General features: G+C 40.6%; 2 protein-coding genes across 2 annotated transcripts; one reads left to right on the top strand and one right to left on the bottom strand.

Moving 5' to 3' along the window:
- Positions 1 to 1,449: 1,449 nt before the first annotated feature.
- On the bottom strand, positions 1,450 to 1,971 carry LOC137963075 (uncharacterized). The gene is made up of 2 exons (XM_068810256.1): positions 1,626 to 1,971; positions 1,450 to 1,526 (listed from the first exon to the last, which is right to left on the bottom strand). The coding sequence occupies exons 1-2, from the start codon at positions 1,969 to 1,971 to the stop codon at positions 1,450 to 1,452; spliced, it is 423 nt and encodes a 140-aa protein (XP_068666357.1).
- A 9,900-nt stretch (positions 1,972 to 11,871) lies between these two features.
- LOC137963074 (protein LIGHT-DEPENDENT SHORT HYPOCOTYLS 10-like) lies at positions 11,872 to 13,104 on the top strand. Its single transcript, XM_068810255.1, has 2 exons — positions 11,872 to 12,348; positions 12,934 to 13,104. Exons 1-2 carry the CDS (start codon positions 11,872 to 11,874, stop codon positions 13,102 to 13,104), a joined length of 648 nt encoding a protein of 215 aa, XP_068666356.1.
- Positions 13,105 to 13,463: the final 359 nt, after the last annotated feature.

Genomic DNA, 13,463 nt, shown 5'->3' with positions numbered 1-13,463 from the left:
AAACGAAGGTAGAGTGAGCTTCACACCAAAATAGAGGAGGAACAGATGATTCAAAGAGAAGGGTGCGGACCATATCAAGAAGGTGACAATTTTTCCTCTCAGCAACGCCATTTTGTTGTGGTGTTGAGGGACAAGAACGCTGAGAGATAATGTCTTTACTTTGAAGAAATTCCTGGAATTCATCCGACATTTACTCGCCTCCAGAGTCAGAGCATAGTACTTTTATGTGATCAGAGAACTGTGTTTCAATGAGTGCAAGAAACCTCTTAAAAATGACAAAAACTTCAGACTTAGCCAGTAACAAGTAGATCCAGGTAAACCAACTAAAATCATAAATAAAGGTAACAAAGTACTTATTTTGAGCATGCGAGACAACAGGAGCAATTCCTCAGACATCGCTATGAATAAGGTCAAAGCAGTGGGAGGCATGCGAGACATGATGGGGAAATGGTAGAACTTTACTTTTGTCAAGTTTGTTTGATGAATAATCAAAATAAGTATCAAGAGAAGTGCAATCTTGATTTCCTAATAAACCCAATTTAAACCATGTATGAAGGACATCCAAGTTTGGGTGGCCTAGACGTCTATGCCACATCTTAGTGCCAGAGCCAACAACATTACAGGCAAAAGAAAGTACAGGAGAACGTGAAATAAAGGTAGATAAAAAGACTTTAAGGGGAAATAGCTTTTCCACTTTAGGCCCCTTCACGATCACCGTCCCTGATGTTTGATCCTGCACAACACAGCCAAAGTGAGAAAACTGAACATTACAATTTTTATCAACCAGTTGACCAACAGACAGAAGGTTTGTCGATAGGTGAAGGGACACAAAGACATCAACTAAAGAAGGAGAGAGATCACCAAAAACATTGATCGGCAGAGTGCTACCATCAGCAGTGTTGATGTGCAGGTTGCCATCATACTTTCTGACATTAGAAAGAGACACTACATTGTTGGTCATGTGGTTAGAGGCACCAGAATCAAAATACCATGGATGAGTTGAGATTTTTTGCTTACCTGAGATACCAAAAGTAGAAAAAGCAGATATGATCATCTATTGTACCATTTCAGGAGTGAGAGTGGTCAAACTTGTAGCTGCTAGAGAAATCGGAAGTGGAATGACGGGGACGGCAGTCGGCAATGCTGTAGAACTAGAAGTAACAGTGGAGACATGATAAGTTGTATTCTTCTTCTTTTTAGGGCGAGTAGGGCAAGCTGCGATGAGATGACTCAACTTCTTGCAATAGTTACAGGATTTCTTGGGGCATTCCTGAGCAGAGTGACCAAATGCCTTGTAGTGGAAGCATTGTACATAACTCATGTCCTGACCCTTATTTTTCCCTTGTGCTACATAAGCCACTGGACGTTAGTAGCAAGGCGCTGCTCTTCCCTCAGAAGTTCACTCAAACAGGCATTCAGTGACGGCATTGGATGATGATTCATCTGATGTTATTGAGCAATCTCAAATTCTGGACATAGCTTCATCAAGAATTGGTCCAGTTTACTGGTTTCATGTACGGCTTGTACTGCAGAGACAATAGCAACCGGGACATTCTCATAAACAATATCAATGTAGTCTACCCACAAATTTTAGGAGCCCGAGAAATATTCTTTAATGGAATGACATCCTGATGTGAAATTCGCCATTTCATATTTGACTTGAAATCTACGCGCCGTGCTGGTTTGGTGATAAACCTTGTGGAGGTAGTTCCACATATCTGTTGTAGTTTTGTAGGGCCTCAAATTAAGGACTAGATGAGGCTCAATGGATGCAAGTATCCAGGTCATGACTCTAGCATCCATGGTAGTCCATTTTGACAACGCTTTAGCATCGCGAGGTGCCGGATAACTCCCATCAATATGACCCCATAAGTCTTTTCCCATGACAAATAGCTGGAACTGAAATTCCCAAGCACTGTAGTTCTTACCCGTGAACTGAATAGGAGTGAAATCTAATTTGTCTGTTGACATGTTAAGACCGAAATTTTTCTGAGAGTTTCAGAAATACCACCCCGCTGTCAACAAATTCCAGGTCTACCCCCACAATTTCAAAAATTCCAAATCTGTCCCCTTAGTTTCAAAATTTCCAGATCTACCCCCACACTTTAAGAATTACCAGATCTGCCCCCACTATTTCTGAAAATTACAGAATCTACCTAATGCAAATAATTGCATTCCAAACTTAGGAAAATAGTGTCGGCCGACGTCGAAAAAAAAAAAAACTAACCTCTCTGTTCTCCTTTTACGGTGAGGGACACTCCTCTGAGCTCGGACAAAGATTCCGACCATTCCTCCGAGCTCGGACAAAGATTCCGACCATTCTTCCGAGCTCGGACGCTGTTTTCTGACCACCTCTAAGAGCTATGCCAAACTCTGAGTCGTTGGGCAACAGCTCGTCGGACAGAGGTTGGTCGGGCAGAAATCTCTGCGAACGGAGGTGATTTTATCACTCTTCGGGTAGAGCAAGCTCTGATACCATGTCAAGAAGGATTCCCGATGGTGAAGGAAGACCACAATATCAAGAAGGATTTCTGACGGTGAAGCAAGACCACAAAGTAGCGACGGCCAGAGTTCAAGCTCTGGTTTTTTGGGAGCGAAGACTACATTCATCGGACAGAGGCTGACAGTACTCCTCCATGTAACAAAGTTTCCTCCAACTAGAGTACAATATCTTGAAGTAGATTTTCTATCATTAGGTGATCCAACCCAATCCACATCGGCAAAGGTTTAAATATTGAGACGACCGTAACATTTTTATAAGAGCCCTTGTTTTGGTGCCTTTTTTAAGTACCTGAAATCTTCTCCAATGCCTGCCAATGAGACATCTGAGGTTTATGCATATATTGACTGACCACACTGATGACAAAAGAAATATCCGGTCTAGTCACAATGAGATAGATAAACTTGCCAACTAACCTTTGATGCTTGCCAACATCAGGCTCTTCTCCCGAGCCAACACATAGTTTTGTATTTGTTTCCATAGGGGTGTCAGAAAGTAGACATCCCATCATTCCTGTTTCTTCAAGCAAGTCAAGGACATATTTTCTCTGTGATAAGATAATTCCATGCTTGGACTGAAGAACCTCAATACCGTGAAAGTACTTGAGTCCCAAATCTTTCATCTTGAATTTATTGTATATCTTATTTTTTACTTGACTGATATTATCGGTATCACTACCCATCAAATAATATCATCCACATATACAACAAGTAGTACGACTCATTTATCAGTATGCTTGAGAAATACAAAATGGTCCATAGAGCACCTTGTGAACCTAAATCGAATCATTGCATGACTAAACTTGTCAAACTAGGCATGCAGAATTGCTTCAGACCATATAATGGTTTTTAAGGCGGCACACCAACTCCCCCTCAACCATATATCCAGGTCATTTTTGCATATAAATTTGCTCCTTAATATCACCATCGAGGAAGACATTTTTTACATCTACTTGAAAGACATGCTAACGAGAATTAGCAACGAGAGACAGTAAGAGAAGCACCAAGTTGAGCTTGGTGACTAGAGAAAAGGTATCCTCATAATCAATCCCATAACATTGGGTATAACCTTTAGCCACAAGGTGAGCTTTAAGGCGGACCACTATGCCATCCAGAGTTTGTTTGATAGTGAAAACCCATTTATAACCCACCGATTTTTTTTTCCAGATGGTAGGAAAATAAGGTGCCATGTTTCATTTCTCGTGAAGACCCATTTATAACCCACCGATTTTTTTTTCCAGATGGTAGGAAAATAAGGTGCCATGTTTCATTTCTCGTAAAGGGTTGTCATCTCTTCATCCATGGCTGCTTTCCATCCTAGATTCTATAGGGCCTCCTAATAAAACCGAGGAATAACAATAGAATAAATAGAGGCAAGAAATTGATAGCAAGATGGTGATAACTGATGGGTGGATAAAAAGTGAGCAATAGGGGGTGAGAGGTAAAATATTGGGGGCAGGCCCTAGGTTCTTTCCAAGATCAATGGGTCGAGTACCAAATGAAGGGCCAAAAATGGGGGCTGGAGAAGGAGAGCTTACCTCAGAGGAATCTAGAGACTGCACATGTATAGTATCGACTAATGCTTCCGGGGCAAGGTAGGTGCGTCAATACGGCCATGAGTTGTTGAGTCATCAATAGGCACAATAGGTTTAGGAAACTCATTGCTTGTAGAAACACCAAGTGGGGCACTAGTAGATGGATAAAAGGGTTGCTCCTCGAAGAATGTGACATCACTATAAACAAACAATTTCCAAAGAGACGGATTTTAACAGTCATATCCTTTCTGAGTACGAGAGTACCCCAAAAAATACATATAATTACCCTAGGATCTAATCTAGTATTATGAACAAAATAGGTACACCCAAAAACTGTCAAAGGAAGAGAGGACATCTTATCACAAGGGAAAAAATAAAAATATGGTGTCTGGTTACTAAGTACTGAAGAAGGTAACCTGTTAGTAAGATAAAATGCTATGAGAAGGGCATGGGGCCAATAGAAATGAGGCACATGCAAATGATGGAATAGAACATGAGCAACCTCAAGAAGGTGTCTATTTTCCTTTCAGCCACACCATTTTGTTGTGGTGTGTAGACACAAAAGGTTTGGTGAAAGATGCTTTTTTCCTAGCAAAAAGTTTGGAAGTCTTTAGACAAATATTCCTTGGGATTATCAGATCGAATAATCTTTAAGGTAGTATCGAATTGACTAGAGGTAAGACTTTTGATCTCTCTTTTAATAAGAACAACCATGTAGCTCAGGGAAATCATCCTCAAAAATAACAAAATACTTTGACCGGGATACATTGAAGATGTTGATAAGGCCCCATATATCAGTATGAACTAAAGAAAATGGGGCAACACTTTTGGTTTCACCACGAGGAGAATAAGTATTGTGCTGGTGTTTACTCACTTGATAGTCTTCACAGTTGAGACTGGAAATAGACTGTAATGTAAGAATAATTTGTTTGAGTGACTAAAGTGATGAATGTCCTAACCTATTGTGCCACTAAAGAGTCGTATGCTGAGCACAAGTGGTGGCTATTAGTGTTAGTGAATCAAGATAGTAGAGCCTCCCTCTTTCATGGCCTCCACCAATAACTTGATTTGTGTTGAGATCCTGAAGAACACAAAAAATGGGAGAAAAAGTGATGAAATAGTTAAATTCTTTTGTGAGTTGATGAATGGATAAAAGATTTAATGAAAAATCATGAACAAATAGGATATCTTTTAAATGGAGTAGGTGGAACAAACGTGGATCCCACCCCACATACCTTGGTTTGGGATCCATCCGCTATAGAAACAAACTTGTCAGATAAACAAGGAGATAAAGAATCCAGGAGGGTACCATTACCTATCAAGTGGTCAGAGGCCCCAGAGACAATGATCCAGGATGGAGAAGTACCCATACCTATTATAGAAGTAGGAGCAATAGGAGAAATCTTGTTGGAGGTGGGTTGGATGTTTATATAAGCTATCCGACGCTTGATCTTCTAAAGCAGTGCAAATTCCATGACAAATACAATCTTCTGGCCTTTGGTATTTTGAAACTATCATAGTGCAGGCTGAAAACAATCAGTGAGTAATAATACAGGGTAATCAATCCGAGGATTTTTGTCTTTAACACAAATGTCTCGATTAAAAGGGACCCAATATGCAGCAATAAGGGTAATGAGATACAATAGAATATAATGAGATACAATAACAACTTTGACAAGGGGCGAGTCAAGCCAAGTTAATATCCCAAGTTAAGCCGAGTTATGGGTCCAAGTAAAGGGACCGAGTCAAGAGTGGAACGATTCAACATTTCTGTAATTGGCAAGCCGGTCTGGCTAAAGAAGATACGGTTTGGCTAATGATTTCAAATTAATCTATGCAGATCTGATTTCACATTTTAATCTATGCATATTTGATTTCACATTTGAGGCTTTGATTTTCTAGTTTTAGTGCCTTGTGTGTCTTCTCTCCTCATTTTTGTCATACTCAAAATGATACGTAATGGAAGTGTGAGTAAAATTGTTTAAAGGCCTTTCAGATATAGAGGAAGAAAAATGTAAACAAAGTTTTTTAATTACAAGTGCTAAAGGAAAAACACAACCAAATCAAGCAAATGTTGTAAAATTGGATCCAAGGCCCATCCCAAAATGACTAGCCACTTAGAAAACCTCTTCTGTTAACTAATAAACTCAAGATCTTTTATGTCACTAATCCATATGGGACTATTCCTTAACACTCCCCCTCATGTGTAGGCACGTGGATAATTTGGGTGGAGGTCCTCACGTGTGGTACGTGGATAATTTGGCTGGAATGCCCACATATTGAGTGGTTGCTCTGATACCATGTTAAAGTGTGTCGAAGGCCCTATCCCAAAATGACTAGCCAACTTAGGAAACCTCTTTCCCAACTAATAAACTCAAAATCTTTGTATTCACTAATCCATGTGGGACTATTCCTTAACACTCCCCCTCACGTGTTGGCACGTGGATAATCTGGGTGGAGGCCCTCACGTGGTGGCACGTGGATAATTTGGGAGGATGCCCATATATGAGAACCTTGCTCTAATACCATGTTAAATTGGGTCCAAGGCCCATCCCAAAATGACTTAAGAAACCTCTTTTGCCAACTAATAAACTGAAGATCTTTTATCTTACTAATCCACGTGGGACTATTCCTTAACAAATGTAACTACAAATAGGGAGTGAGGCTCAATCATAATGATGGTTAGAAGGCAACTACTGAGGTGGTGGTGGTGGAGCCGAGTGACTAATGAGAATCTCCAACATACTCTCGATCCTCCTCTGGCTTTCACGAAGCTCAACCTGACCCATCTTCAGCTATTCTTGAGTGGTAGGAATAGTTGCCTGGGTGGCTCTCATGTGATCCACTACATCTTCCAATTTCTTCAACCAATTGGAAGAGGAGGATGCTTCTACAATTTTCTTCATCTTGGCAAATTCAAATTGGTCGGCTAGTAGCTCTAGGTTAGTCTCATCACCTGATCCAACAATGGGTTGTGCCTCTTTCCCAATGGTGTCCTTCTGAACCAACTGGTCTCTCCACTTGGTGAAGCCAAATTTGTTGACCTAGGTCTCACCAGTTGAAAATTTCTTATCAAGTGCACATCTCCTCATCAGTGAGGTCAACTCCGCATGTGGCATAGGATGGCAGTTATTTGTTGAGCAAATGGAAGTCCATTTGCTCGTGATCTTGAGGCCAGCTCCATTATCCTACTTTCCATAAACTAATAGAAGTCCAAATCTACTATTTGGGTGTTAGCCTACATCTAGAAGATACCGGCCATAGTGAGGCGGGAGAAGGTACTCTTCCTCAGATTGAGGACGTGGTTAACAGTTTCCATGAAGATTCTCTGCTTCATGCTAAGATCCTTGATCTTCACCTCGTAGGAGCTTCCAACGGTCTGGCCAAATGTGAGAAGTATGGCATCTTGTATGTTTCGGCGGCAGTCATCTATGAATGTCCATTGGCCAATTTTTCTTTTCCAACTTCACAAACCACAAAGATGACATGCCTAGTATTGTATGGAGGTCACTTGTTTTCGTGGAGATAGTAGTCTTCTTCACATAGCTTGTGAGCCTCAAAGTGTATGGGGTCACTTGTTCCATGTGAATGTTGGTGTAGAAGACCTTTACCACGAGTGGGTAAATAACCTCTTCACTATGTTAAGTTGTGGAGCATAATTAACGCCAGGTCCACGATATATTAGCTGCTATTTCATTAAAGGCAGTTTGGGAATTTTACTCTTGTATTGCGGTTGCCCTTGTTTCTCTTTATATTCGGGGTGCCGCTAATAGGGTTTTATGACTAGAAGGAGCATCATCAGTCCAGTTTTGAGAGGTTAGAGAAAAACACTTTTAGGTGCATGATTTCTCTTGTAAACTATTTCATCTTTATAATGAATTACTGTAGTGGCGGAAGAAAGGACGTAGTTTCAACTTGAGGGGAACCTATATAAATCTTGTGTATTTTTTTTCGTGCTTGTTTTTTCTTCTTCTACGATTATCATTATTACTCTCATTAGGACGTCTAATTCCTAACACACTAACCAAAAGACCCATGTAAGGCCTGGATTTCCTTTCTGACTCATTGATTTCTCTTTTACAAAAATCAATGTCTAGCTTGCTAAGCTCTACGATACTGTTTGAGATAAAGCTCTTCAAATCCTTACTCCTTTGTGTCCTTGTTTGGAAATGCTCCCTCTAGTTGGATGTTTCTTCTTAAATCTCAACTTCCTTTGAAGGAGTAGGCTTCTTTGCCATGAACTTGATTCTAACTATCTTGAAAATCGGATTTTTGGAGTTGAAAAGCCTTCAGTGAAGAAATTTGTGTCCCTTTCGTATTTAAAGGTGGGAAACCTCTAAAATTAGATGAAATCAAAAGGGAAAGGCTCTGAGAGGTCAAGAGATATAGGGTTTAGAATTTGGGAGAGTTGAGAATGAAAAAATGAAGTGAATTGGACTAAACATCGGTCTGGGATAGTGACTCACCCGAGAGGAAGGGTTCGGCAAAGAAGGAAGCAATGGAGGAAGGGCTCAACGACAGAGGAAGAGACAGAGGAAGGGTGAGGGTCGAAATTCTTTAAACCCTAAAATTAAAAGAGGACCGTTGATCAACATTTGCGCACTTTTGTATATTTCATACCCTAAGACGTTTCATACTTGATCAAGCCCATATATATATATACCAAAAGCACTTTGGTGCAAAATATGTGTCCAATCATGATCGAACGACTGAGGTAGCCGTTGATGGCCCCCCCCTCCCCTCTCCTCTCTCTCTCTCTCTCTCTCTCTCTCTCTCTCTCTCTACATATATATAAAATATGTGTTCAATCATGATCGAACGGCTGAGGTAGCCGTTGATCAAACGACTGAGATAGCCGTTGATCGAACCCCTCCCCTCCCCCTATATATACAGAGAGAGGAGGGGTGAACATCTTTTCCTCAGCAGTGTCTCTTTTCATCCTATCAACCCTCTCTTCTTCTGCTTTAGACTCTAAATGGGCTAAGTTTCTTTGAGCCAAAACACTCAAGCAGTGTGAAAGAGTTCAACATTTGTTTAGGAGACAACCTCCAACTTGTCAACTATGATCAGATCAATTTGATTCTTCAGTTTTTCAATACTCATTTTCTACTTATTTCAACTCCAATGGAGGATTGGTATTTTATTTTACTTTGCTTGATTTCACTTAAAGTAGCCAAAAGCAGCACATCAGAGCTCAATTCGGTCGATTATGGATTTTCCATCCCCATCTAGTGTTCTGCCTTGCGTTCTTGTATTTATGCTTTGATTTCTCTTGATTCTGGTTGAAATCTACAGGGAAGGTAGGAAGCAAACAAAGAATGGCGATGTCATTCAGCATGTCCCATTCACTTTCCTTAGTAGCTCTTGCAAAGTCGAAGAGGGGCACATTGCTTTGGATCACGATTGGTTTGTCACTTCGTCTCATTGCTTTGGATGGACGAGGCAGATCCCACTTCCCTACTCCTTCCTCTCGTACTGCCTTCTCAATAATTGCTGTCTTTCTATCCAACACGTGCACATCAAATCCTCGATACGATGATTTGACGGCTTTTAACCAAGCTGTGTCAAACCAGAAATAAAAAAAAAAAAAAAAAAGAGGGTACGAGTATTGATGAGATGCGAGAAGCACCAAAAGAGTGGGATACGCCTTCGTCAGCTTTTACGTGGCTATGAATTTCTTAAGGAAAAGGTCGTTTTCATGAATCTTAAGCAATATCTTGATGAGAGAAGGATATGATCAGATGCGTTGACCCCAACGATTGTAAAGACAAAGTGCAAAAGAATGGTTGGGCGCTTCTCTCCGAGGAATGCCACTAGGCTTGCTTAGTTTAAAATAACCAATACTATTAAGTCTCTCGCTCACCGCTCTCTATACAAAAACCACAAAAACGAAGAAGGGGATGGAAGCTGATACATTCCAGAGCCTATACATCATGGGGAGTATTAAGAAATAATTTTATACGAATCAGTTCAGTCAGTATAAATATCTTAAACTTATTAATTAGAAAAAATACTTTTTAAATTGGCTCAACTTCATACTACAAACCAAAGTATGAACCAAAGTATTGGATGAAAACTTCATAATGAATTTCTAAAACCTAATGAAATTCATAAACGGAAAACATATCTTCTATCATGGAGATCAATTTCTAGAGATGATCAGAATGGTTCGTCTATTCAGAGGTTCGTTGATGAAAATATACCAGATCGTATTACTAAAACTCCTATTTTCCATAAAAGGAGGAGAGGTGTAACAGCTACCTGTTACAACCGACGACCACCAACCACCATCCATGGAAACCACCTAGGTCAGTGGAAACTGTCTAACATTGGATTCTTTGAAAGCTTGTGCAATCTCCCGCACACCTTCCCAAGTCGGACTCGAACTGAAAATGAATCAGTATGATAGGATTTTGTAGAGTGAGTGCCCAGAAACATGAAGTACTTGCAAATCGGGGATCATAAGACTGTGTTTCCGACTAGGGAAACACCTAAAATATGTTAAAGCCCAAAGTGACGGAAAATACCCTCATTCTCATCTACTTTTTTCCATCAACCGAGAAGACAAAAAGGACAACCCATAGATGCATGCTATGGAAACATGAAGCTGATGCATCATCATCATCTCTCAATTTACAGTCAGGAAGAATCGCTCGCTGGCAGCAATACAGTATTATCTACATCCGTGATGATGGTAACACTGGGTTAAAACATTTCTTTGAATGTCAAAACACTCATGGTGAGAACTGATTGGGTTCCTGTAATAATAAGATCGAGAGTCCTCTTCCTGGGCATTGAAAATAATGAAAAATAATAATAATCGTAATAACTTTATTTCGCAAGAGACCATTAGTTCCAATCTTTCTCTTCTAGTTGATATCTTAACCAGGAAGGACTCATATTATGATTTAGAGAATTTAGATACAGATTCCTGCACCTTTTACAGTGTGTACTCTTTTTTCACGGACTGTACTGAGGTGTTTGTTGATGCTCTGGTCACAATCCAACAGATAGAACACAACTCTTGACTCATAGGCAAGTAGTCGTACTTCGTAAGGTGCTGCGTCACTGACTTACACTGAAAATTTTGAAATTTACCTTCTTCACTAGTCTGGCCTGGGCAATTAGAGTTGACTCAGCAAAACTTAATCAATTTTCTGAACTTCTGGTAGTAGGTGTTAAGGAATAGTTCTACATGGATTAGTGAGTATAAAGATCTTGAGTTTATTAGTTTCCTAAGTTAGCTAGTCATTTGGGAATAGGCCTAAGACCTAACTTCATATGGTATGAGAGAAAATACTCATATGTGACTTCCACCCAAATTATCCACATGTGGAGCAGCAAAAGAGAAGTATGAAGGCGAGTGTTAAGGAATAGTCCCACATAAATTAGTGGGTACAAAGATTTTAAGATTATTCTTTGGGAAAGAGGTTCCTAAGTTGGCTAGTCATATTGTGATAGGCCTAGGACCCATCTTCACAGTTGGCCGAGGAACAGTCATTAGGATTTGAACGAAGAAGAGCATTATGCTAGGGACAATACATTAGCATTATGATGGCATACAATAATTGCGGGTAACAATAGACTAGGAATTATTGTTAAATAATATATTAATGCTAATCTTTAGTGTTAATAATATACTAATGGTAGTCTTAGTAAAGAAAGAATATAAAATTACAGTGAAGGGGAGAAAAAAAGGAGCAAAAGCACATCGATAGGGCCTGGCTTGTCCACTCGCTTCGGCCTCAGATGTGATACTCATTTTTCTCCATTGCACTCCGCTTCCTTTTACCTCTCCTTCCTCTCCGCAGAAGTACGACACTGAAATTGCTTGGCCATGGCAAGCGATCGGGGCAAGGAGTCTGGCGAGGGGTCGTCACGATCGAGCAATGAACAGGCACAGGGTCATCCGTCCACACAACTGAGCCGCTACGAGTCTCAGAAAAGGAGGGATTGGAACACCTTCGGACAGTATCTGAAGAATCAAAGGCCGCCGGTTTCACTCTCCCTGTGCAACTGCAGTCATGTCCTCGAATTCCTCCGATATTTGGACCAGTTTGGGAAGACAAAGGTACACTTACATGGGTGCGCCTTCTTTGGGCAGCCAGAGCCTCCAGCACCTTGCACCTGCCCGCTCAGGCAAGCTTGGGGTAGCCTCGACGCACTCATCGGCCGTCTGAGAGCCGCCTACGAAGAGAACGGTGGATCCCCGGAGACGAACCCATTTGGGGGAGGCCCCATCCGAGTGTATCTACGTGAGACCAAGGAGTGCCAAGCCAAGGCAAGAGGCATCCCTTACAAGAAGAAGAAGAAAAGAAGGCAGTCGACAAAAGCGGGGGACAGTGGCAGTAAGCCTTCGATGCAGTCCTCCTGAACTCTCTCCTTTGTGTCTTCGGCCACCAATAAAGGTATTTGTGAGTAATAATTTTGTAGCTTGATAGCTTTCTTTCATAATGTGATCAATGGGTGGCGATGCTAATCAAGGTTCTAAAACATAAGACTTGGTATTAATATACGTAACAAGTAAAGATTAAATTTAGGGATGTTAGCAACCGCGAAGAACTTGCACCACTTCGTCTGTGTTGGTGTGTTGATAAGAAACCTAGGAAGTGTCTCACCCTCTTTTATCCCATTGAAACACTTTCCTAATTTTATATTTATTGCTTTATGAACACCTTTCGTTTGTTTGGCCCTTAGATATTCTGCTTCCTATGAATCATATGAGCCTGTGCAATCGGTCTGTATTTATATCCAATTCCAATTCCGATCTGACATTTTCTGTATTCTTGATTTGTTCGCCATTTCAATACTAAATGGGTGCTGCTAATATCATTCAAAGCTTTGTTTCCCCTCAATTGCAAGCACTTAAGCGTAATATCTCCTCTTTCTTCCTCTTTCTTCTTCTTCTTCTTCTTCTTCTTCTTCTTCTTCTTCTTCTTCTTCTTCTTCTTCTTCTTCTTCTTCTTCTTCTTCTTCAGCAGATGAATATGTGACTCTTTATGTTTATGATCATCGGAATCTGGACCCATTAGCTTCTCTTAACTGTAGCGATTACTTAGAAATGTGGTAATGGTGCGAGGTCAGATGCCTTTTGCAATGGTTCAGCTAATTGGATTGAGCTTAAACAGTTAAGAATTTGATTAAGAAAGAGTTAGTTTAAAGTAATAAGTTGTAAGCCCCCTAGTACAAGTGACTTGTGAGAGCTTATACTTTCCTATCAATGGCTGGCGAGAGCCAGCTTGGCTTTTCCTGGTTCGTTGATGCCACGAGTTTGGGGCTTTTCAGATTGATACTTGAGAGAACTAGCTTATCCAGAGAGAAGAAGCTTTCGACTTCTCGAGGACTAGTTGGAAGGGATAGTACTAGATAGACTGGACGATATGAGAACTTCCAACTAAATCGTGAAGAAATAAATTCCCTTGCCTTCGA

The sequence above is a fragment of the Aristolochia californica genome, unplaced genomic scaffold (assembly GCF_029961685.1).
Source record: "Aristolochia californica isolate CCGP_79_NKW_82.1479 unplaced genomic scaffold, dmAriCali1.0.hap1 SCAF_4, whole genome shotgun sequence".
NCBI lineage: Eukaryota > Viridiplantae > Streptophyta > Magnoliopsida > Piperales > Aristolochiaceae > Aristolochia > Aristolochia californica.
Note: the sequence above shows the minus strand (reverse complement) of the source record. Positions and strands in the feature narration are given on the sequence as shown.

Coding starts and splice junctions, on each gene's coding strand:
- LOC137963074 (XM_068810255.1), top strand. CDS start 11,872: ATGGCAAGCGATCGGGGCAAGGAGTCTGGCGAGGGGTCGTCACGATCG. Junction 12,349..12,933: donor CTTACAAGAAGAAGAAGAAA/AGAAGGCAGTCG, acceptor CTTCCTCTTTCT/TCTTCTTCTTCTTCTTCTTC.
- LOC137963075 (XM_068810256.1), bottom strand. CDS start 1,971: ATGTCAACAGACAAATTAGATTTCACTCCTATTCAGTTCACGGGTAAG. Junction 1,527..1,625: donor GGCGAATTTCACATCAGGAT/GTCATTCCATTA, acceptor TTGTCTCTGCAG/TACAAGCCGTACATGAAACC.